At 45.5% G+C, this 24091-nt stretch overlaps 1 protein-coding gene across 3 annotated transcripts in view; it reads left to right on the top strand.

Annotated features, from left to right (window-relative positions):
* The first annotated feature begins 1269 nt into the window (after window positions 1-1269).
* Window positions 1270-24091, top strand: part of RAD54L (RAD54 like) — a 27029-nt gene continuing 4207 nt past the window's right edge. For 2 of the 3 annotated variants that reach the window (XM_043461456.1, XM_043461455.1), the window contains exons 1-16: window positions 1270-1911; window positions 1989-2075; window positions 3613-3735; window positions 12110-12170; window positions 12872-13007; window positions 13454-13523; window positions 13643-13931; window positions 14156-14280; window positions 18006-18156; window positions 20565-20691; window positions 21695-21769; window positions 21919-22049; window positions 22563-22673; window positions 22818-22941; window positions 23512-23590; window positions 23878-24057. In XM_043461456.1, the coding sequence (XP_043317391.1) occupies window positions 1909-1911; window positions 1989-2075; window positions 3613-3735; window positions 12110-12170; window positions 12872-13007; window positions 13454-13523; window positions 13643-13931; window positions 14156-14280; window positions 18006-18156; window positions 20565-20691; window positions 21695-21769; window positions 21919-22049; window positions 22563-22673; window positions 22818-22941; window positions 23512-23590; window positions 23878-24057 (1872 nt within the window). In that variant the 5' untranslated portion in view covers window positions 1270-1908. The remainder of the gene's footprint in view (window positions 1912-1988; window positions 2076-3612; window positions 3736-12109; window positions 12171-12871; window positions 13008-13453; window positions 13524-13642; window positions 13932-14155; window positions 14281-18005; window positions 18157-20564; window positions 20692-21694; window positions 21770-21918; window positions 22050-22562; window positions 22674-22817; window positions 22942-23511; window positions 23591-23877; window positions 24058-24091) is intronic. The other variant, XM_043461457.1, reaches the window with a different exon arrangement.

The following is a 24091-nucleotide window of genomic DNA, read 5'->3' as shown; positions in this document are numbered from 1 at the left end:
ACAATAATAAACCTGCCTCACAGTTGTGAGCATTCAGTTCAGTTCAGTCGCTCAGTCGTGTCTACTCTTTGCGATCCCACGGACTGCAGCATGCCAGGCCTCCCTGTCCATCACCAACTCCCAGAGCCTACCCAAACTCATGTCCACTGGGTCAGTGATGACATCCAACCATCGCATCCTCTGTCGTCCCCTTCTCCTTCTGCCTTCAATCTTTTCCAGCATCAGGGTCTTTTCAAATGAGTCAGTTCTTCACATCAGGTGGCCAAAATACTGGAGTTTCAGCTTCAGCATCAGTCTTTCCAATGAATATTCAGGACTGATTTCCTTTAGGATGGACAGGTTGGATCTCCTTGCAGTCCAAGGGACTCCCAAGAGTCTTCTCCAACACCACAGTTCAAAAGCATCAATTCTTCAGCGCTCCGCTTTCTTTATTAAATGATTATAACTCAGAAACTTAGAGGTACCTGGCAATAAATGCTATGTGTATACCCCTTACTAATGAGTACCTAGGTTGTGCTTGGCATTATATCGATAAATTTAAGCACATTAGTTCTCAGAATAGCCAAAATACTAATACAGTTTCGTTATGAAGTAATTGACGTTTTAAGAGACTGAGCCTACAGGAAGACTGAGTGTATAGGATTAGGCCTGACTCCAAAGCCACATTGCCGCCAGCACGGTTTTGCCTAGGAAAGGAAGGTAGCTTTCTTCGAGACACCCCAGAGCTAAAAATCAAGTCCCCTGGGAGCTTTCACTGCCTAAGCCGACCACGTGGTAGGGAGTCCAGACGGAAAAACTGCCCCCACCCTCGGCGGGTGGGGATGGGGGAAGAGGAGGGACATTTAACTCCAACCCCGACCTCCTCTCCAGCTCTGTCACATACTAAGCCCCCCTGTCCCAGCCTTCTGCACCCAGGCGCAAGTCCTTCGTAGCCCCATCTGAAGTAAACCATCACTTCAGTTGCTTCCCAGGCAGCACAACGGCCTCTCCAACGCGCCAGTGGACCCGAAGGCAAGCCCTGCCCCCAAGCACAAAAACCTAGCTGGTCCTCTTGCCCCACCCACCTCGCCCAACCGCTCCCGCCACCGCGGACCCCGCCCTCCCTCCTAAGTCCCACCTCGTCGCTGGTCCGTTTAGCCAACCCACCTCCACAGCCCCCTCCTCTCCGCGACCGCAGGGTTAGGCCCGCCCCCATTCTTGAGGCGCGAGCGCCGAACGCATCGAACGCAGCCAATGGGTGGTGCGGTGGCTGCACCGCGGGAGGTTCGATTGACCGGGCCTGGCGGGTCCCGGGAGTCCTGGCGGCTGTTAACGCGCGCTTTGGGTAGAGGAAGGTTAAGCGGCAGTGCTTGGGATTCTGCTCTGCGGCTCTTTCCAGCCTTGCCTGGGATTCCCCTCCCAAGCCCGGGTCTTCTGCGTGTCCTGCCTGGACTCCTGCTCGGCCTCCCTTAGGCCCGCATCCTCACTCCGACCTGGGAAATCCCTTCTCTGGACTCGCCCTCCCCAGGCCTCAGATTATCACCCTTCCCCCCCCCCCTCCCCCCCCCTCCCCGCTACCCGCTGCCTTCAGGTCCATCTGGGGCCGTTATCCCGACTCTCCTCTGCCCAGTCTGGCCGTCTCTTCCCCTGCCTCTTCTCCCCATCCTAGACCTCTACCCACTTCTGATTGGGTACTTCCTTTTTGCCCTTCTCTCCCGCCTTGGCTACCTGGAGACCGACACTCTTCATACTTCGGGCCCAAACCTCATCCCCTGGCTGTATTCCCTCCATCCCTGCTCCTTTAATTAGCCCATGCTCTCAAAAGAGTAGCAGCCCGCTCTTTACTAGGCTGGTTGTACATTCTCAGCTGCTGGGTGCCTTTGACCTTTGCCTAATGGGTACTTGACATTTTATATTCCTGGGTCCAGGATGGTAAGTATGGACCTATGGGAGACTGTGGCTAGCCCTATGACTGGGTCTAATGGACTGTTTCCGTCCTCTTCTTACAGAGGAGGAGCTTAGCTCCCAGCCAGCTGGCCAAAAGAAAACCGGAAGATGGACCCTCTGATGATGAAGACTGGCAGCCTGGAGCAGTGGTGAGTACTCTGCCCTCAAGGGGATAGGGGACGTCGGGTTGCAGGGCCGTTTAGGCGGAGAGGAATCCTAGACTTGGTTCCTGGGGTTACATGAAATGTACCCTGTCACCTCCAGAAGCCTTTCAGTGCTTACTGTTCTTTTAGTGAGTGCTTACTATGTGTCAGGCATCGAACTGGATAAATAAAATCTTTGTCCTCAAGGTGCTCACTAAAAGCTAGTATGCCTCAGTTTTCCTGATAAGAAGGGGTGTTCCAAAGCAAAGAGCTGATTGGGTTGGACCCTTTGGCAACCTTGGGAAAAAAGGAGGAGGCCCCAGCAGCAACTAGCAGCTCTTTTTCTCTTTGTCACCTGCCCAGTGTCACAGAACAGTAGCACTGGGCCTACGGTAGAATCTGAGCTTCCCTGGGCCTTGATTGGAGGGGTGGTGCCCTTCCAGTCCCTGCAGATAATCAAGGGCACCACATTCGACTTTGGACTGAGCCCTGCCTTGGAGGCTTTTTGGGGCTAACTGTGGGCAGGACCTATGTAACCTAAATCAGTAGGATGATGAGGTAGCATGCACTTCAGAGAAAGCAATTCAAGAAGCAGTGGCTTGGTCATTGGAACTTTGGAGGAAGGGATTAGCTAAGAAATATCTAGAAGGCAGTTTGGGGCGGTTGCAACATGTGAGTGAAAGCCCATAGAGAGAGTGAAAGGGGTCTGGTGTTTGTTTCAGGTGTGCCTTGTAGCTTCAGATACCTTGGCAAGCTGCTACAAGTGGATTCTTGCCTGATGGCTCAGTGGGGCTCGTTCTGTAGCTGCACTGCTGGTGTGCAGGCTGCCTTGACTGCCCCTTGTCACTTACATGGGTCTCAGACTTGAACTTGGGGCAGCACTTGGTGTTGTCTGCTCCTGGTTGCTCCAGAAAATGCTTTCAGTGCTGGTGTTCTCACAGACATGGTGGGGACTGACGAGAGCGGCCTGGGAGTTGGGAGCAGCTCTACTCTTGGCCTCCATTGGTAAACCCTGGGAGGAAAGCAAAGAGTCACTCATTCCTTGGGGCTTTTGGAGTGAAGATTTGTGAGCAGCTTGACAGTGCTACTGATGGACTTGCCCATCACAGGCCCACTTCATTCACTTCCATTGCCCCTCGGGGCTTCCCTGATAGCTCAGTTGGTAAAGAATCCTCCTGCAGTGCCAGTTTGATTCCTGGGTTGGGAAGATCCCCTGGAGAAGGGAATGGCTACCCACTCCAGTATTCTGGCCTAGAGAATTCACAGTCCATGGGGAGGCAGAGTTGGACAGGACTGAGTGACTTTTACTTTTCACTGCCCCTCAAAATCGGCAAGTTCTTTAACCTCACTAAGCTCCACTGTTCTCACCTGTTACATCAGGATGTAAACATGTATTCTAGGATTACTGTGAAGATGATATACGATAACACATGTGAGGAGTTTAGCACAGTGCTTCACGCTTAATGAGCATTTTAAATATTAGTTGTCATTGTGGCTAACTGTGTATCATCCAGACTTCATCTTCTCCAATTCTCTCTCCTAGACTCCTAAGAAACCTAAGAAATCCAGCTGTGAGACCCAGAGCCAGGAGTGTTTCCTGTCTCCTTTTCGGAAACCTTTGACTCAGCTAACGAATCGACCACCCTGTCTGGACAGCAGTCAACATGTAAGCCCGAGCTATAACCTGTCAATGTCTGTGTGTGCCCTCTTTTGTCTAGGGAGGCTCCCTGAGTCCTCACACAGTAGCCAGCAGATGCTTTAGTGGGAGCTTTCGGCCTCGCCACAGCTCCCAGGGCCTGGAAAAGGCCTGACCTCTTTTCTTAGAGATTTCTTTAGTGTGCCTGACTTGGAATCCCCCTTGTTGTAGCTACTTGGGCACCAGCTCTCAGGTGGCTCAGACTGGTGATGACAACGAGGTGCAGAGAGTGAAGACGTTCCCATTTAGGCAGGGTGTTGGAACCCGTCAGAGAACTGTCTCTGATTTTGCATAGTGGCTTTTAAGAAGTACCAGAGCCTGTAGCTTTCACTGTATCCTTTAGTAAAATCAAAAGTAATCATCACCATGGCAGGTTATGTGCATTATCTTGTGTAACTTATTTTTTTAAGATAAGGAAGCTGACTCCTAGAGGGGTTAAATAATTTGCTTAAAGTTACAAAATTGTCAGATTTGCCTAGCTCCATCCGAAGCTTTTTCCTCTAAACCTTCTGAAGGACACCAAGACACAGCTCCAAAAACCCTTGGAATTTAAATGATAAGAGGGATCAAGATGTCTTCTGTTATTCCTAATGAACCCCTTTCAGCCACACCTGAGTTTACTAATGAGATGACTTTGGAAAGCACTTAACTTTGGGACTGGTTGCCAGGGGAACCAACCCACCAATGGCCAATGTTTAATCAGTCCTACCTGTGTCAAAAGCCTCCTTAGAAACACAAAAGGTTTGGGAGGGTTTGGAGAACTTCCCAGTTAGTGAGCTGGAAGTCAGGAAGAGGCACACCCGAAGCTTCTCTGGGCCAGAAGCTCCAGTGTTCATCGCTCTTCCAGACCTCCCTCTGTGTGTCTGTTCATCTGGTTATTCATTCATATCTTTTAATATTCTTTGTGATGAACCAGTAATCTAGTAAGTAAACTTTATCTGAGTTCTCTGAATCAGCTAGTGAATTAATCTAAGGAAGGGGTTGTGGTAACATTTGATTTGTAGCTTGTGGTCAGAGCCTTTCAAGACTGCCTGCAATGCAGGAAACTCGGGTTCTATCCCAGAGTTGGGAAAATCCCCTCCAGTATTGCCTGGAAAATCCCGTGGACAGAGGAGCCTGGCAGGCTACAGTCCATGGGGTCGCAAAGAGCTGATTGAGCGACTAACACTTTCACTTTGTGGTCAGAAGCACCTCGATTTGAGATTTGCTTCTGATGCTTTCTCCTGGAACATAGTGTTGGAATTAAGGTGTAGGGAACCCACGTGGAAATGAAGATTTGCTTGAGGTGTGGAAAACCCACATGTCAGGTGTCAGAAATAGTGTAGTATTGAGAATAGAGGTGATGCAAGATTGTTTTTTTAATTAACTTTGATTGCAGTATAGTTGCTTTACAGTGTTGTGTTAATTTCTGCTGTGCAGCAAAGTGAATCAGCTGTGTGTGTGTATCTCCCCTCTTTTTTGGATTTCCTTCCAATTTAGGTCATCACAGAGCACTGAATAGAGTTCCCTGAGCTATACAGTAGATTCTCATTAGTTATTTATTTTATACATAGTATCAGGAGTGTATATATGTCAATCCCAATTCATCCCACCCTCTCCCTTTCCCCTTTGGTGTCCATGCATTTGTTCTCTACTTCTGTGTCTCTATTTCTGTTTTGCAGATATCATCTATACCATTTTTCTAGATTCCACTTATATACGTTAATACATGATACTTGTTTTTCTCTTTCTGGCTTACTTCATTTATAACAATCTCTAGGTCCATCCATGTGTCTACAAATGACCCAATTTCATTCCTTTTTATGGCTAATTCCATTGTGGACGGACACACACACACATACACACACATACATACTATCTATCCTTTATCCATTCCTCTGTTGATGAACATTTAGGTTACTTCCGTGTTCTGGCTATTGTAAGTAGTGCTGCAGTGAACATTGGAATACATCAGTCTTTTTTTTTTATAAAATAAGCAACAAGGACATGCAACACAAGGAAGTATAGTCATTATTTTGTAATAACTTTATTTTTTGCTTTAGAGAGTTGATATTTCATTTTTTAAATTTTTATTGGAGTATAGTTGATTTACAGTGTTGTGTGTGTTTCAGGTGTGAGCTTCCCAGGTGGCTCAGTGGTGAGCAATCTGCCTACTAATGCAGGAGATGTTTGATCTCTGGGTCGGGAAGATCCCCTGGAGAAGGAAATGGCAACCCACTCCAGTATTCTTGCCTGGGAGGAGCCTGGCAGGCTATGGTCCATGGGTTCACAAAGAGGCAGACACAACTGACTACTACATGTGTCTTTTTAAATTATGGTTTTCTCTGAGTATATGTCCAGTAGTGAGATTGCTGTTCATATGCTAGTTCTATTTTGAGTTTTTTAAGGAACCTCCATACTGTTCTCCATAGTGTTTGTACCAGTTTATATTCCCAACAACAGTGCAAGAGGACTTCTTGTCTCCACTCGCTCTCCAGCATTTATTGTTTGTAGATTTTATTGATGATGGCCATTTTGATGGGTGTGAGTTGATACCTCATTGTAGTTTTGATTTGCATTCCTCTAATAATTAGTTTTGTTGAGCATCTTTTCATGTGTTTGTTTGGCCATCTGTATGGTTTCTTTGGAGAAATGTCTATTTAGGTCTTCTGCCCATTTTTTTGATTGGGTTGTTTTTTTGATAATGAGCTGCATGAGCTGTTTGTATATTTTGGAGATTAATCCTTTTTCAGTTTCTTCAGTTGCAAATATTTCCTCCTATTCTGAGGGTTGTCTTTTTGTCTTGTTTGTGGTTTCCTTTACTGTACAAAAGCTTTTACGTTTAATTAGGTCTCATTTGTTTATTTTTATTTTCATTAGGAGGTGCATCAAAAAAGATTCGAGTGTTTTGCCTATGTTTTCCTCTAAGAGTTTTATTGTGTATGGCCTTATGCTACTGCTAAGTCACTTTGGTCGTGTCCGACTCTGTGCGACTCCATCCCTGGGATTCTCCAGGCAAGAACACTCGAGTGGGTTGCCATTTCCTTCTCCCATGCATAAAAGTGAAAAGTGAAAGTGAGGTCACTCAGTCAAGTCTGACTCTTCGCGACCCCATGGACCGAAGCCTACCAGGCTCCTCCGTCCATGGGATTTTCCAGGCAAGAGTACTGGAGTGGGGTGCTATCTGGCCTTATATTCAGGTGTTTAACCCATTTTGAGTTTATTTTTGTGTATGGTGTTAGGAAGTGTTCTAATTTCATTCTTCTACACATAGCTGTCCAGTTTTCACAGCACCATTTACTGAAGTCTTTTCTCTTGTATTTTCTTGCTGCTTTTGTCATAGATAAGATGACCATAGGTGTGTGGGTTTATATCTGGGCTGTCTGTCCTTTTCCATTGGTCTATATTTTTGTTTTTGAGCCGGTATCTTGATTACTGTAGTTTTGTAGTATAGCCTGAAGTCAGGGAGCTTGATTCCTCCAGTTTCATTTTTGTTTCTCCAGATTGCTTTGGTTATTCAAGATCTTTTCTGTTTCCATATAAATTGTAAAATTTTCTTTTCTAGTCCTGTGGCAAATGCCATTGGTAATTTGATAGGAATTGCACTGAATCTACAGATTCCTTTGGGTAGTATACTCACTTATGTTTGCACAAAATTGATTCTTCCAATCCAAGAAATTGGGATATCTCCATCTGTTTGTATCTTTGATTTCTTTCATCAGTATCTTACACTTTTCTGCATACAGGCCTTTTGCCTCTGTCAGTCAGTTCAGTCGCTCAGTCGTGTCTTAACTCTTTGTGACCCCATGGACTGCAGCACGCCAGGCCTCCCTGTCCATCACCAACTCCCAGAGTTTACTCAAACTCATGTCCACTGAGTTGGTGATGCCATCCAACCATCTCACCCTCTGCTGTCTCCTTCTCCTCCTGCCTTCAATCTTTCCCAGCATCAGGGTCTTTTTTGATGAGTTGCTTCTTTGTATCAGGTGGCCAGAGTATTGGAGCTTCAGCTTTAGCATCAGTTCTTCCAATGTATATTCAGGACTGATTTCCTTTAGAATTGATTGGTTTGATCTCCTTGCAGTCCAAGGGACTCTCAAGAGTCTTCTCCAACACCACAGTTCAGAAGCATCAATTCTTCGGTGCTCAGCTTTCTTTATAGTCCCAACTCACACATCCATACATGACTACTGGAAAAACCATAGCTTTGACTAGGTGGACCTCTGTCCGCAAAATAATGTTTCTGCTTTCTAATATGCTGTCTAGGTTGGTCATAGCTTTTCTTCTAAGGAGTAAACGTCTTTTAATTTCATGGCTGCAGTCTCCATCTGCAGTGATTTTGGAGCCCAAGAAAATAAAGTCTGTCACTGTTTCCATTGTTTCCCCATCTATTTTTCATGAAGTGATGGGACCAGCTGCTGTGATCTTAGTTTTCTGAATGTTGAGCTTTAAGCCAACTTTTTCACTCTCCTCTTTCACTTTCATCAAGAGGCTCTTTAGTTCTTCATTTTCTGCCATAAGGGTGGTGTCATCTGCGTATCTGAGGTTATTGATGTTTCTCCCGGCAGTCTTGATTCCAGCTTGTGCTTCATCCGGCCGGGCATTTCGCATGATGTACTTTGCATATAAGTTAAATAAGCAGGGCCTTAGGGCCTTTGCCTCTGTAGGTAGGATTTTTTTTTTTTTTTACCTGTGCTGGATCTTTGTTGCTGCCCACAGGCTTTCTCTAGTTGTGGTAAGCAGGTGCTGCTCTGTAGTTGCTATGAGTGGGTTTCTCATTGCGGTGGCTTCTCTTGTTGGGGAGCATGGGCTCTAGGGTGCAAGGGCTTCAGTAGTTGTGACGCAGGCTGCAAGTACTGATTCTTCAGCATGTGGAATCTTCCCAGACCAGGGATCAAATCCACGTCCCCTGCACTGGCAGGTGGATTCTTAACCAATGGACCACCAAGGATGTCCTGTAGCAAGGTTTATTCCTAGGTGTTTTGTTGTTTTTGTTGCAATGGTAGAGACACAAGATTGTGTTTTTCCTTTATAGGGACATTTTGAAGGGAAAATGGGAATATGATAGGAATGTATAATGGAGGTTAGTTATTTATGCATTCAGAAAACATTTTACATACTATTTGATGAATACAGAAACATAAAATGTATAATGTATAAAAGGTATAAACCGAAATAGCACCTGTGAACCCACCACCCAGGGCTAGAACATCATCAGTCATAATTCTTTCTCCATTCCCAGAGGTACCACCATCCTAACTATGTTCATCATCCCTTGCTTTTTGTGATTGTTTTACCATATGTATATAATTCACTAAAGTAATATTGTTTGTTTCTTGAGCTTAGAAAAGTAGTATTAGTCCTCTGGAGCTGTTTTAATTCAGGATTTATCTTATGAGATAAGTGTGAGGGTGGTGAGAGTTTGCAAACAAGAGGCCTAACAGTCTGGAGGCTGGTGGAGACTCGAATCTGAGGGACATGCTGATTAGGTCGGGTCCTGAAGAATGTGAGGAGTTTGCCAGATGAAGAGAGCAGGGAATGTTCCAGGTAAAGGGAACAGCCTGTGTGAAGGCTGTGGAGGAAGGATCCCCAAAGGAAAAAAATGCTTTAGGACTACAGAAGTCAGTGCAGACCTGGGGGCAGACTTTAGTCTTAGACACAATGAGTTTTAAGTCCTGTGGGTTGTCTAGGTTTGCACATGTGGATGTGGTACCTAGGAGGGTGTTATGGACTGGAAAGAGATTTGAGGTGATTGGCATAGAGTTTGACACCTCCAAAAAGTGTATTGGCATGTCCATGTGAATGTATAGTCAGAAGAACTTAGGGTCAAACCCTGAGAAACACTGACTTTTAAAGGGATTGGGCAGAAGAAGAGGAGCCTGTTAGGCGACTGAGTGTAAAGTCCCAGAAAGACAAAATAGTGGGATGATGGTGTCTTGGAAGTCAAAAGCAGAGACTATTTGAGAGGGAGTGACCAGCTTTGTCTAGTAAGATAGGGTAGAAAAATATCTCTTGGATTTAAGGTCTTGTAGGCCATTGATGACCTTGGGAAGAATCATTTCAGAAGATAGGAGGAGTGGGAGATAAGGGGGAAACACTACTTTTTCTAGAAGTTTGAAGGGGAGGAGATATGAGGTCAAAGGACATTCTGTTTTTCAGATAGGAGAGAGTTAAGCATGTCTTAAATGCTGGTGAGAAAGAGCTGGTAGAAGAAGCTTGAGATAGAGAAAGATCAGGCAGGCCTGATAGAATGACTATCTGTGGAAGAGGGAAGCTTTGACCTTGGGGAGGAGGAGGAATGTTCTTCTCCCTCTTCTATCATCTAGAGGAAAGGGTGATGTGGATTTTCAGTAACGAAACCGAGTAAGAGCATGCTTTCCTCCCCTCCCTCTGTCAGAGTCTAATGACTATTCCCAGGCCAGATTCTTGGAAGCTGCATTGCAAGTCTTGCAGGCTGTGTGTGCCCTCAGATGGTTTTAGCCAGGGGTCCTTACCTCCTTCCACAGTAGTTCCACAAGCCTGAACTTCTACCTGCAGAACTTACAGTTCCTGGGTTTTACTGAAAGTCTTTTTAAATTTGGAGCATAAATTCTTGGCTACTTAGAGCTTTAATACTAGCCTCTTACATTGATAATCTTGAAAATAATATCTCAGTTTCAGAATTAAAAGCAGAATTGATGCCAAGTTAGGGAAGAAATTGAGTCCATCTTTTTCCTTTTCCTCTTCTTTGACTTAATGGTAGCTTTTTGTTAGCATCTTTCATGTATAAGTTTCTCATTATCCTTTCTTTGATAATTAAAAATAATCAAAAGATTTTATTCAGCTGCAAAGAAATTGCAAATAAAGAATTGGAGCCTTTCTCCAACCCTAGCCTTGTGTTATTTAAGCGTGGTGATGAAGTTCAGTTCCCCACATTTCTTTTCTATCTTGCAATACATTGCCATAATGAATTTACAGTCTTCTTATTTAAAGTACATTGAGTTTCTAGAATTTAATTTATAATCTATACAGGTGGATCAGAATAAAAAGATAAAAATTTCAGGGCAATTGCTTTTTTTTCCCCCCTATTAAACTGTGTTTTTGCTAGAAGAGAGTATTTTTCATTACTTTCCCACTAATGTATCCCATTAAGACTGCCTTCAGTGTTTCTGCTCTTGTTTTCTCCTTGCTCTCTTGGCTAACTCTTTATTATTTTGTTGAGGTTCACAGGCTATTGTAATTGCCTAGAGGGCTCAGGTGTCTATAGATGAGAACTTAGATGGGAGTTGTCAGTTAGCTCAGGAGCTGACACTGTGGACTCCCGAGCGTCCTTCTGCCCCAGCCCAGTAGCCCAGTGCTGATTCCAGGCTGAAGTGATGGCACAGAGACTTCCTGTCATCCTTGTCCCCGGCTTTTTTGGTGATTGGCTTGCCCCCTGTCTCATGTCCTCTTGGCTCATGTTTTCCCCTCTCTTGTGCCGTTCCATGCAGGAAGCTGTTGACTCTGGGCTGGTCCACATGCTAAACTCAAATAGGTTGGGTCAGGAAGCCATATTGCCCATCTGTTACAAATAAAGGCCCTGAAATCAGGAAAGTCCTACAGACGTCATGGTTGTGTGACTTGGGAAACCACTCGGCCTCAATTTGTTCATCTGTAAAATAGGGGTGCCAGTAATATAGAGACCTCAAAGAGCTATTAATGAGAATTGGTAACATGAATGCAAGGACTTAGCACTGCATCTGACATACATTATTAGTCATCATCATTACTGTCATTTTTGTTGTTATCAACATTATTTTACTGATACTACTCCTTTTTCTCCTGTGACCACTACTCTTTGAAGGGCTGTTTAGTTCCCGAGGAGGCTGATGTGAAAATTTATGTGGGAATTAGATGCAGTAAGCAGGATTGATCAGAGATTACAAAAGAAGTGTGAGCTATGCTTGGAAAGATATAGCCTTATAGGACAGTGGTTGAATCTAGACTTGAGAGTTCTGTTAGTACTGGGATCGGGTCAGTTTGTGGTGCTTTCTTAAGGCACTGCAGCTTAGGGAATAGTTCGGTATGCTTGCTTGGCATGATCTTTCATGAGCTAAAGGTTCTGAGTCTTGTGGTTAACCAAGGCCAGGTATTTGCTTTGGCACTGCCTTGTCCCTGGGGATTTGTGGAACCTCATGCAAAGCCTCAAAGATGAAAGCCGTTGTACAAAACCTAATAATTTAATATGGAGCACATCTTCTGTTCTAGATGCATCTGAATGAGATGTAGTCAAACTACGGTGATCTGAATATATTATGATGCTTACCTGGGCATTTTTTACTGTCTTTATAAAAATATCCCATAACATCTCCAAGCAGTCCTGAATCCTTGTTTCTTCTTTTTTTAGGAAGCATTTATTCGAAGCATTTTGTCAAAGCCTTTCAAAATCCCCATTCCAAATTATCAAGGTAAAAGTGGAGACTCTTCTGTTTCTTAAATTAGTCATGTGTGAATATGCCCAAATAGATCAAAACATCTGCTTTTGTAAGTACAAGCTTACCTTGGAGTTAAAGATGCCAGTCCAGTGATGACTATGTGTGGGGTCACCCTCCTGGGGCCTGCATGAGGTCTGTGTTTGATAGGGTCACCAAGACTAAGTGCCCCTCATCTTGGTGGGGATGTACCAGTGTGTAGGAAGCTTCTGGTGGGCCAGGGTGGCTGATGGACCCAGGCTCCGTTCAGTCCAAGTGAGTCCAGTAGCATGTCCTTTACAAGGCTGACTCTGTTGGGGGTCTAGGTTCTGCAGGTTTCCCCCTCTGTACAAAGGACAGAGCGTTGTGCTCACTCGGGCTGGGGGGAGGAGGCAAACTCTTGAGCTTTCAGTCTTGAAAGGCTCCGTTAGGGTTTCAGACCTTTCCAGGATTGTTTTGATCTAAGATGAAAGAGACCTGGCCCCCCAGAAGCTTGTAGTTGAGTGGGAGAAGTAATATCTGAGGGAGGCTGGTTAATGGTTAGGCAGAGGTGCCCAAATTGCATCTGGAGAGAGAGGTACTAGGGGGAGAGGGTCATGTGGAAGCTTTGGAAAGGTTATGTGAAGGATAGGCATTTAACCTGGGCCGGCTGGAGCTCCTCAGCTTAGAGGCTCAAGTGACAAATTGTTGGTTTCTAGGTCCTCTGGGCTCTCGGGCATTGGGCCTCAAACGGGCTGGGGTCCGCCGAGCCCTCCATGACCCCCTGGAAGAAGGTGCCTTGGTTCTGTATGAGCCTCCCCCACTGAGCGCCCATGACCAGCTGAAGTTTGACAAGTACGTGCACTGGTGTTTCTTGAGCAGTTGTGGTCCTCTGTGAGCGCACAGAGCCTGGAGGGCAGAGAGCATTTTGGTGTGGTTTCACCCTGGGACCTGCACGTGTTTTCAGAGTGCTGTCATGACTGCATACCATGCAGAGAGTGAGTAGCTGGGGAGGAGAGTGCCTGGAGAAGAGTGTGTAGATATGTCCAGTTGGTGGGTTTCCTCATCCTTTCCCACCAGGCTCACTCAGGGGAGCAGGGGATGTTCAGGTGATGACATAGGGAACCCAACGCCATCTCCTCGATTTCTCACCCTGGAGAGGAATTTGCTATGCATGGTTTGATTGCATGGGCCAGAGAGGTCCTGTCTTAGGCAACTGCCTCTGGATCAGCAGGACATAGCTTTCTGAGGGTGTGCCGTTGCAGTGTCTGAGCTGTGTTTTCTGTGTTGTATTTTCTCAGGGAAAAACTTCCTGTTCATGTGGTTGTTGATCCTATTCTGAGTAAGGTCTTGAGGCCTCATCAGAGAGAGGTAAATGGTGGTGGGGGTGAGGTTTGAGCTGGGGCAGCGGCTGGGCCTGAGAGGCTCTCATCCCGGGGGCAGCAGCAGCGGGGTGCCAAAGGGGGCTGAGAGCTGTTACTATTCCCCAGGGAGTGAAGTTCCTGTGGGAGTGTGTCACCAGTCGGCGCATCCCCGGGAGCCATGGCTGCATCATGGCTGATGAGATGGGCCTGGGCAAGACGCTGCAGTGCATCACACTGATGTGGACGCTTCTGCGCCAGAGTCCAGACTGCAAGCCAGAAATCGACAAGGCAGTGGTGGTGTCGCCCTCCAGCCTAGTGAGGAACTGGTACAATGAAGTTGGGAAATGGCTTGGAGGGAGGATCCAACCTCTGGCCATCGATGGAGGCTCTAAGGACGAGATAGACCAAAAGCTGGGTAGGAGCCTTAACAAACATGACTGCACTCCTCCTTACAATCTGCTCCTTTCTTAAGCGTATCCTCACTGATAACCGGGGTCGAGGGCAGGGAGTGGGTGGAGGATAAGAGAATTACCATGAAAAAGAGTTTAGTTGTTTCCAGGCTAAATTACAGAATCATCAAACTGGTTTTTTCTTTAGCATATTCTCAGACTTGCTGTCCTGACACCTTTTCTGTCGTAGAAGGATTTATGAACCAGCGTGGTGCCAGAGTGCCTTCTCCCATCCTCATCATTTCCTATGAGACTTTCCGCCTTCACGTTGGAGTCCTCCAGAAAGGGAGTGTTGGACTGGTCATATGTGATGAGGTACTTGACGTACTGCTGTTTCGGTGGTGGGAGAAAAGTCTGTCAGCGTCTTCTCACTGAAAAGTGCCATCTAAGGGCTGTGCTAGATACTGGGAGATGCTGAGGACAGAACATACCGCCTCAGAGTCAGCAGATGAGAGGGAGAGCCCAGGGTACCAATCTGCCAAAAGAGGGGTTAAGTAGTGCTTGGGATGCCAAGGAGAGTGAGGTGCTGTGGGCTGACTGATTTTGTTCCCTCTACACAGTTTTCCTAGACCAAAGGACTTTGAAGGCTGGGAGGGATTTGGATGGATGGAGAAACACAGTACAGGGTTTAGGGGAACAGGTTCTAGGTTCAGAGAGGTCTTATTCAAATCCTGGCTGTTCTGCTGCATACCAGTAATATGACCTTGGACAAATTACTTAACTACCCAAGCTTCTCTGTGTCAGTAAAATGGGGTGATAATATCTGCCTTATGGGATTATTGTTAGGATTAAATGAAGGAAAGCTTTTATCACAGTGCCTGGTATGTCATAAGACCTTGGTAAATGTCAGCTCTGATTTTTATGTAGGCTGAGAGGACTCACGTGAACAGATGCACAGAGACAGGAAAGTGGTGCGGATAGTTCATACACACTGTGAACCTGTGTTGACTCTGGGACTGAGGGAAATATAGCAGTTGTTGCTTTCTGGCCTTTTCCAGCACTGAGCATGAAAGGTAGTAGGGATGTTACTACTTAGAAAGGAGTGAGGGTGGCTGGGAGCTTCCTGGTATAAAGAATTTCCCAGGTCTAAAGGGGGCTTGGCTGCCCTGGGCCTGTTGATCTTGTTTACATCTTGGGGAAAGTCAGGGCATTCCCTGGTGCTTTAGTGGACGGGTGGCTGGAAGACTTGGCCCCATCTTTAACTGATGGCAGGCTTGACGGTGCTTTGGGGACTATAGATTACCCTAGTATCAGGGTCTTTTGGGAGGGGACAAAGAAGAAAAGCTTACTTAGGGTAACCATGCTTGCTAGCCCTGAGCTGTTTCCCAGTTGAACTTTTGTCCTTATGAAGAGTCGTTATCTGGCATGTCTGCCAACTTTTGATACCCTGGTGGGCCATTCCTTGGTAGGAGTAAGGGATTTAGCAGATTGAGGTGGGGTGTGCACGTGACCACTGCACAGCACCCTGGCATTTGCTTCATCATGGAAAGGGACTGTGCCAGGAGCCTGGTCTAGAGGCCAGGATGTTGGGGAGGGGAAGGGAAGGCAGGCTGATGGCAGTCTGAGCCCTTGAGGGCTGAGGGCATCTAGATTTTCTTTTGCTCTATAGTGTTTGATTTTTTCCCTCATTCTCTCCTGTTTTCTGAGGTACAAGGTTCCAAGCTGCCTCTTTGTACGCTGCAGCGTCCTGGCCTTCCCTTACACTCATCTACCTTTTTAAAAAAATTTTATTTATTTGGCTCTGCTGGGTCTTAGTTGCAGCACGTGGGATCTTCATTGTGGCATTGTGGCTCTTAGTTGGGGGATGCGAAATCTAGTTTCTTGACCAGGGATTCAGCCCGGGGCCTCCTGCATTGGGAGTGCAGAGCCTTAACCACTAGACCACCTGGGAAGCCCCTCATCTACCTTTCATGTGTCAGAGTAGGAGAGTGAAAGTCCTGTCCTACTCTTTGTGACCCCATGGACTATAGCCCACTAGGCTTCTCTGTCTATGAAATTCTCCAAGCAAGAATACTGTAGTGGGTTGCCATTCCCTATTGTGTTGTTTGTCAGAGACCTGAGGAAGCCAGAGTCCTGAAAAGATGGTCAGCCTTCTCTAGGAGTTTGTCCTGTTTAGGTCCTGGAAAGCCTTTTCCCCAGGCTTTCATGTTCCCAGCTTCCTCCTAGCTGATGCTTTTCTCTGGAACACACAGAAATAATGAAAGATAATAATAGCATGATAACTTTGTACAAAATCTTGATCCACATAGTAATCTGAGTTAGGCAGAGCAAGTGAGAACACTTGGAATCAGTGTTGGCTTCGCTGCTTATAAGCATGTCTGTGGATGAAACTGCTCTCAGACTGTAGAGGAGGTGGCACATTGTCTACCTGAAAGGGACATGATCCAGATCAAGAAAGAGGGTATATGGAACCATTTTGTAAGGTGTTATAAATGGGAGGGACTGACATTGTCTTCACCTCAGTTTTGGAGGTTAGGAAACAAGCTTAGGGGAGTGCTGGGACTTGAATCCAGGTCTGAGATTTTAAGGCCTGACTCTTCTCCACTCCTGCCTCGGGGGTAACCAAAGCTTGGTGTAGGGTGAAGCTTGGCTTGGCTATGGAAGGACTGTCTGTCCCTGTATGCCTCACCGGTTCCATGTACGTTTCTTTACAAGTTCTAGAACACAAAGCCAGTCAGATGCTGGGGAAATGTGTTAAAAACAAGAATCTATTCATGGGGCTCATGAGAGAGAAGTGGTGTTATTTAACCTTGGTATCATTTTTTTTGCTTTTAAAAGGATAAGCTGAGAATTCTGCCAGAGTAGAAATTCAGTCAGAACTTTGACAACTTTTTAGCTAGCCAAATATTTGATTTGCTGAGATGCCAGGGTTTGGCTTTTAAATTTGTGGCCAGTGGTGGCAGGAGCTGGGTCTGGAGCCAGGGCGGCTCCATAGGAGCTGGGGTTGGCCCTCTTCCACAGAGACCCACAAAGGTAGTGTATCAGCTCAGTTCATTAAATTGAGTTATGAAGTACCTGTTAGAGGAGTCAGGCCTTGGGGATCCCATGATTGCCTGCCCTCGGGGAGCTTCTGTTTAGAGGGTTCCAGTTGTTGATGCGCATTTCCCAGGGCCTTTTGGGTAATTTCTTCACAAGTTTAAAGTTTCTTTTCCCTCTTCAGCTCAGAAGTCTCAGCCTTTTGTTTCAGGACTAGTGCTTGAGCTTTCAGTCATTTTAAAACTTAATTTTGTTTAGGATGTCTTTAAATTTTTTTTAATTGAGATACAATTGACATAAAATGTTTTTGTTTTAGGTATACAACATTCAGTCATTTTGTTAAATAAAATTCTGTATCTAATTCTCCAATAGCAATGTTGGTTATTCATTTCATTCTTCAGCAAACATTCATTGAATAGAGAACTCTGTCTTGTGCATTAAGTTAAAAAGCAAATCTGACATGGTCTCTGCTTTTAAAAGTTTCTGCCTTGGTGAGATAGAGTGCTGGGTGGGGGAGGGGCAGTGGGTGGCGGTGATATAGGGCTTGAGAAGGGATGCAGAGAGAGGCTCTTTGTTTAGATCTGAACTGGATGGGTTCTGAGGAAAGAGGGGAGGAGGAACCTGGACTAAGTTCCCTTACCACTGACAGTCCAGACACAGCCAGGAGTCTAATACAGAAGGCATCTGACTCGGGAGGTTCTAGGATGGTTGGGCTAGTGGGGGAGGGAGAATTCCCTGAAAGCCTGGGTCTCTAACATGTCCAGATGATCACTGAAGAGGATAGGCAGGCTGCTGTGGCTTTGGAGATGGGGGCAGAGGAAGAAACAGGGAATCCTTGCTTTATGGATGTAGCATTGATCTAGAAGCTGAAGGTCTGTCCTTGAGCCTGGCCCGTTTCTCCCCAAGAGAGTGGATAAACTCTCACTCTTGGTGCCCCTGCCCAGTTCCCAAGGCTCAGGACCTGTAATGCTTTTGATTCCCCTTTTTCTGTCTACACAAGACTTTGCTACTGTTAGGGAGGCCACATTGTGCCCAGACCTCAGTGAGAATTAATTTCCTTGCAGGGACACAGGCTCAAGAACTCCGAGAATCAGACTTATCAGGCCCTGGACAGCTTGAACACCAGCCGACGGGTGCTCATCTCCGGGACCCCTATCCAAAATGATCTCCTTGAGTATTTCAGCTTGGTACACTTTGTTAATTCGGGAATCCTGGGTAAGAATCTGGCCTTTTCTGCTACACTGGAGAGGGGCCTTGATTTAACCTTGCGAGTCTAACTCTAGCTGAGAAGAGAGGAGACCACAGTTAAATGTGGGTTACTAGACACTCTTAGGAAGACTTCTCTTGTCAAGGAGTACCAGAGCCGTGGGGAGACCTTGGCTCTGCTGGGCAGCTTAGCAAGGCCCACCCTGGCCCTTTTTCCCACCGTAGAGGTGGCAGGGGCTGTGCAGGGCATGGTCTCCATGAGCTAGAGAAGGAAATACTACCCCCAGGTATTTTTGCTCATCATATCCTAGCAGCCTCAGAAGAGCTCTTGCCTCAGAGAAGACTGTCTTGGGCAGTTTTGTTTTTAACCATTATTTAGTGTACAACTTAGTGTCATTGAATACGTTCACATTGTTGTGCAACCATCACCACCATCTACCTCCAGAACTTTTTCATCTTGCAATTCTGGAACTCTTCCCATTAAGCAGCAACTCCTCACTGCCCCCCAGCCCCTAAAAATCATACGTTGGGCAGTTCTTGTACATAGATATCTGTGGAAGGGTTTGTTAGTGCCCATTTTTGAGCTTCATGTAAAAAGAATCATATATTTTACTTTGCATCTGGATTGTTTTGTTCAATATAATGTTAGAGAGTAATTCATGTTGTTGTCTATGGCAGTTTGTTTCTCATTTTAGTATACTATTCCATTTTTTTAATATACCAGAATTTATCAGTTCTACTGTTGATAGACAATTGAGTTTCCATTTTTTTATTATTTTGAATAATGATCCCATGAACATTCTTCTACCTTTTTTTACCTGAGAATAATATGCATTTCTCTGTCATAAAAATGGAATTGCTGGGTCATATGTTATGTATGAGTTTAGCCCTAGTAAATAATCCAGTTTTCCAGAGTGATTGTACTAGCAGTATATGAGAATTTCAGTGTTTCTACATCAGGGGCCAGCAGTTTTTTTCTTAAAAGGCTAGATAGTAAGTATTGTAGGATCATAGGCCATACTGTCTGTCACAGGTACTCAGCTCTGCTGTACTGTGAAAGCAGCCATAACATGTAAATGCATGAGCATGGATGTGTTCTAATAGAACTTTACAGAAACAGGTGACTGGTCCGTGGATGTAATTTGCTGACCTCTGCTTTTTTTCACCAATATTTATCTTTAGAAGAGATGAATTTTTTTTTTTTTTTTTGGTCATTCTGCTGGGTGCTTAGTGACATTTCTTCACATTTATTTAATTTTGAGTAAAAGTGGAACCCCTTTTCATATATTCATTGGCCATTTGGGATCCACTTTTGTGAGGTATCTGATCTTTGAAATTCCTGACTAAAACAAAATCCTATACTCATTAACAGTCACTCCCAACCCCACTTACCGCAACCCCTATCAACTACCAGTCTATTTTCTGTCTCTGTATACTTGCCTGTTCTGGATATTTCCTGTAAATGGAATCATATAATATGAGACCTTTTGTGTTTGGCTTCTCATAATTAGCATGTTTTCAAGGTTCATCAGCATTGTAGCATGTATCAGTACAGATCTTCCTCAACTTATGATGGGGTTCTGTGCCACTGAACCCATTATAAGTTGAAAATGTCTTAAGTCAAAAATGCATTTAAGGGATGTCCTTAGTGGTCCAGTGGTTAAGACTGCATTTCCACTACAGGGGGTGTAGGTTCAACCCCTGGTTGGGGAGCTAAGATCATGTATGCCACGCAGTGCAGCCAAAAAAGTAAATAAAAAATAAAATGGTATGCAACACAAAAAATCATACACCTTAAAAAAAATGCATTTAATGCCAAACATTAAAACTTAGCCTAGCCTACCTGAAATGTGCTCAGAACACTTAGATTAGCCAACAATTAGGTAAAAGCAGTTCACACGGTCTATTTTATAATGAAGTATTGAGTATCTCATGTAATTCACTGAATACTCTACTGAAAGTGAAAACCAGAATGTATGGGCATAGAATGATTATATCAGTTGTTAACTCTCGTGATCACTGCAGCTCACGGGGCTCTAGGGCATGGGCTCAGTAGTTAAGACCCACAGGCTTAATTGCCCTGCAGCGTATGTAATCTTCCAGATCAGGGGTTGAACCTGTGTTCCCGGCATTGGGACTGTGGGATCTTAACCACTGGACCACCAGGGAAGTCCCTGGTCCATTTACATTTAATGTAATTAGGTATATATTTGAGTTTTGATCTACTTGCTATCTTAATATTTGGCCTTTACTGCTTTGGTAGCTCTCTGATCTATTCAAACAGAAATTGCCTATAATTTGTTCAGCTTTGTTGTTCTTGGCAGGAAGGTTAGTCTGTGACAAAGTAGTCTGCCATTCCTGGCAGTGGAAAAGTCATTACTTTTCTGCATTCTTTAATGCCTTTTCTCCTGTGCTAGGAACTGCTCAGGAGTTCAAGAAGCATTTTGAATTGCCAATTCTGAAGGGTCGAGATGCAGCTGCCAGCGAGGAAGATAGGCGTGTAGGAGAGGAGCGACTGCGGGAGCTCACCAGCATTGTGAATAGGTAATGGGGGTGGGGGTGACAGTAGTACCTCTTTTGGGGTCCCCCCCACATTAGGTCATCAGAATTGCCTCCTTAGCCATCCAAGGCCAATCCTTTGTGGCCTTGGCCTTTGGGGGGTAGGATTCTATGAAGAGAGTGGGATGGTGCCCTGACAATAATAGCCACTGAGTAAATGAAGGGGTCTGGCAGGCTGATTCCCTGCTTTCTTCCTGGCCTTGGCCCCTGTGGTCTGGTTTGGTGCCACTTAGCATCCTGCTGAGGAAGTTTTTGTATCCCTTGGAGCATTGTTAGTACTTCAGAAGCTCCCTTTGTGTGTCTCAGATCTAAAGCACCAAACTTCTCTTCCCACATCCCACAGCTTTCTGTGACAGGTAGTAGATCTGAAGGATGGGTGGTGTGCCTCCCGATGGGGCTTTTTCCATGGGGGCCACATTGCTCAAGGGGCAGGTATATTCTGGACTCCTATGTTGTAGTTATATATGCTTGATGATTTATATCCTGAAGAGTCTAGCTTTTGCCAGCTGCCACCTCCCCCTCAGGTTAAGATGACAGGAAAGGGTCCATGTGCTCTTAGGAGCTGCTGCTCAGGTGCCTGATTTCTGTCCTTCCTGGTCTGCCAGGTCGTAGGGGCAGAATTTAATTGAACTTCGGGCCATTTGGCAGTAGGCAGTGGGCAAATGCAAGGAGAAACTCCCATAAAAACTCAGTGGTTTACAGATTCATTTCCCTGTCAGAGCACCAGGCTTAGTAGAAGACCTCTGCCTTCTCTTGAAGACAAGCTAACATTCTGAAGAAGAGAAAGAGTTGTCCGTCAAGCTAGACCCTAAGAAAGGGTCTCCGTTCCCATGGCTGAGACCCTGATATAGACATCTTTGCCATAGAGCTGATGAGTGTCTGATATTTGATACTACAAAGAGCCTTGGTCCTTCGGGTGTCAGCTTTTATTCTGGTAGTTAGTGTGGCAGTTTTATCAGCCCCTTGCCTTTTTATCTTGTTCTTCCAGGTGCCTGATACGGAGGACATCTGATATCCTTTCTAAATATCTGCCTGTGAAGATCGAGCAGGTGGTTTGTTGTAGGTACTGAACAACTGAGGGATGTGGAGTGAGTGGGTAAAAGCTCAGCCCCTGAGGTATGGTTGGGCTCTCAAGGTGTCCTCAGAAGGCAGAAGTGTGGTCCTGCATTTCCTACTGACCAAGCTATTCTTCTTTTTGTTTTTTTTTAAAAGGCTGACACCACTTCAGATTGAATTATACAAGAGGTTTTTGAGACAAGCCAAGCCAGCAGAAGAGTTGCGTGAGGGCAAGATGAGTGTGTCTTCTCTTTCTTCCATCACCTCACTGAAGAAACTCTGTAATCGTGAGTTAGATCCATGCCCTGGGGTCCTCTGTGAAAGTGAGCGAGGAAGGTAGTTCAGCCACCTTTACTGAAACTTGTCTGTAGTCTTCATGGAGGCCACATGTGATTCTAACCCTTCCCAAGGCATAAGCTTATGCACTAGACCAGACCCTTTGCTTTGGAAAATTTAGCTTAGCCTTGCTTGACCCATGTTTGATGCTTGGAGCATACAAGACTGTGCGTGAGAGTGTGTGTGCACAAGTGTGCCTATAAAATGTTGGATGGGGGAAAAATAACAAACTTTGCCCTCTCTGGTATGACACCCCCCTTGTTGGGAGAACACAGAACACACTAGTGAGCAAGATTGTCTACTCATGATCCCAGGTGGCACTGACTACACACTGGGCTTTGGAAACAAGTCTGGTGCTGAGGAAGGTCTGGGTAGGTTTCTAGAAGATGTTCTAATGAGCACTGAAGTGAAACTTCTAAACCCAGTAGCTGGCAATTTGGAGGGCTTTTTTTTTTTTTCTTCAGATCCAGCTTTAATCTATGACAAGTGTGTGGAAGAGGAAGGTGGCTTTGAAGGTACCTTGGACATATTTCCCCCTGGTTATAACTCCAAGGCTCTAGAGCCTCAGCTGTCAGGTGAGTCCTTTCCTGCCAGTCTTTGGCTCCCTCTGGGAAGAGAGACAGGAGGTTGTCTCTTTGTGCTCGATCTATTCCATCTCAAGAGTAAGAATCTGGCCACTGGGATGGCTCATTGGGGGCTGATAGTTGTTGATCTCCTAGGTAAGATGCTGGTCCTTGATTACATTCTGGCGGTGACCCGAAGCCACAGCAGTGATAAAGTAGTGCTGGTGTCCAATTACACTCAGACATTGGACCTCTTTGAGAAACTCTGCCGAGCCCGAAGGTAGGGAAGAGCTGTCATAGGGATACCTCACCTACTGTATTCATAGGAAAAACAGGTGTTTGGATTGGTGGATGTGAGCCAAAATGCAGGCACAGGAGGGACTTTCCAGATGTTTGTTCCTTATTGCTCCATCTCCAAACAGAATAGCCCCTGGTCCTTTAGGTATTCCACAGGACAGTCCTGGCCCCTTAGCTCCTTGCCAATCCCTTTGGGAGTTTAGGGTTTCAGGTTATACATGAAAAACCTTCAAGAGAGGTTGGTTCTATCTCTTCAGTAGCTCTGCCTCCAAGGACACTCTACTTTTTTTTTTTAATTGGAGGATAACTGTTTTACAATGTCATGTTAGTTTCTGCTGAACAACAGTGTGAATCAGCCATAAGTATACATTCCCTGTTAAACCTCCCTCCTCCTCATCTCACCCCTTTAGGTCATCATAGCACCAGGCTGAGCTCCCTGTGCTATACAACAGCTTCCCACTAGCTATGTGTATATATGTCAATTTGCCCAACCCTCCCCTTCCCCCTCTATGTTCTGTTTACTTTTTGATTTGATCTTTGGATTCCCCTTCAGGTACTTATATGTTCGCTTAGATGGCACGATGTCCATTAAGAAGCGAGCCAAGGTTGTGGAGCGCTTCAACAACCCATCGGTAAATGCACGGTCACTGTCCCCATGCTACCAGTGCAATAACATGAAAACTAAAGGTTGATAAAGAATTTATAAGGGGCCTCTGCTTTAGGGTTTCTTTTTTTTTTTCTGCTGGGTGTGGTTAGGCTAGTTGGTTTATAAAGATTGTGCTGGGAACTGAGCTTGTGGGCTGATAAATTGGCTGGTAGGCAGGCAAACTGGCAGTCCACACGTGAGAGAACAGTTGGGTGGTCTGCGTAAGATTCTTAATTTGGGATATAAGCAGTTCTTTTTTTTTTCTTTTTCCAGAGTCCTGACTTTGTCTTCATGCTAAGCAGCAAAGCTGGGGGCTGTGGCCTTAATCTCATCGGGGCTAACCGACTGGTCATGTTTGACCCTGACTGGAACCCAGCCAATGATGAACAAGCCATGGCCCGGGTCTGGCGTGATGGTCAAAAGAAGACCTGCTATATCTATCGCCTGCTGTCTGTAAGGATGGTGATAATGTCCAGAGTAGGGGTGG

The sequence above is a fragment of the Cervus canadensis genome, chromosome 2 (genome assembly GCF_019320065.1).
Source record: "Cervus canadensis isolate Bull #8, Minnesota chromosome 2, ASM1932006v1, whole genome shotgun sequence".
Lineage (NCBI taxonomy): Eukaryota > Metazoa > Chordata > Mammalia > Artiodactyla > Cervidae > Cervus > Cervus canadensis.
The sequence above is the reverse complement of the archived record's forward strand: the minus strand, read 5'-3'. Positions and strand labels throughout refer to the sequence as shown.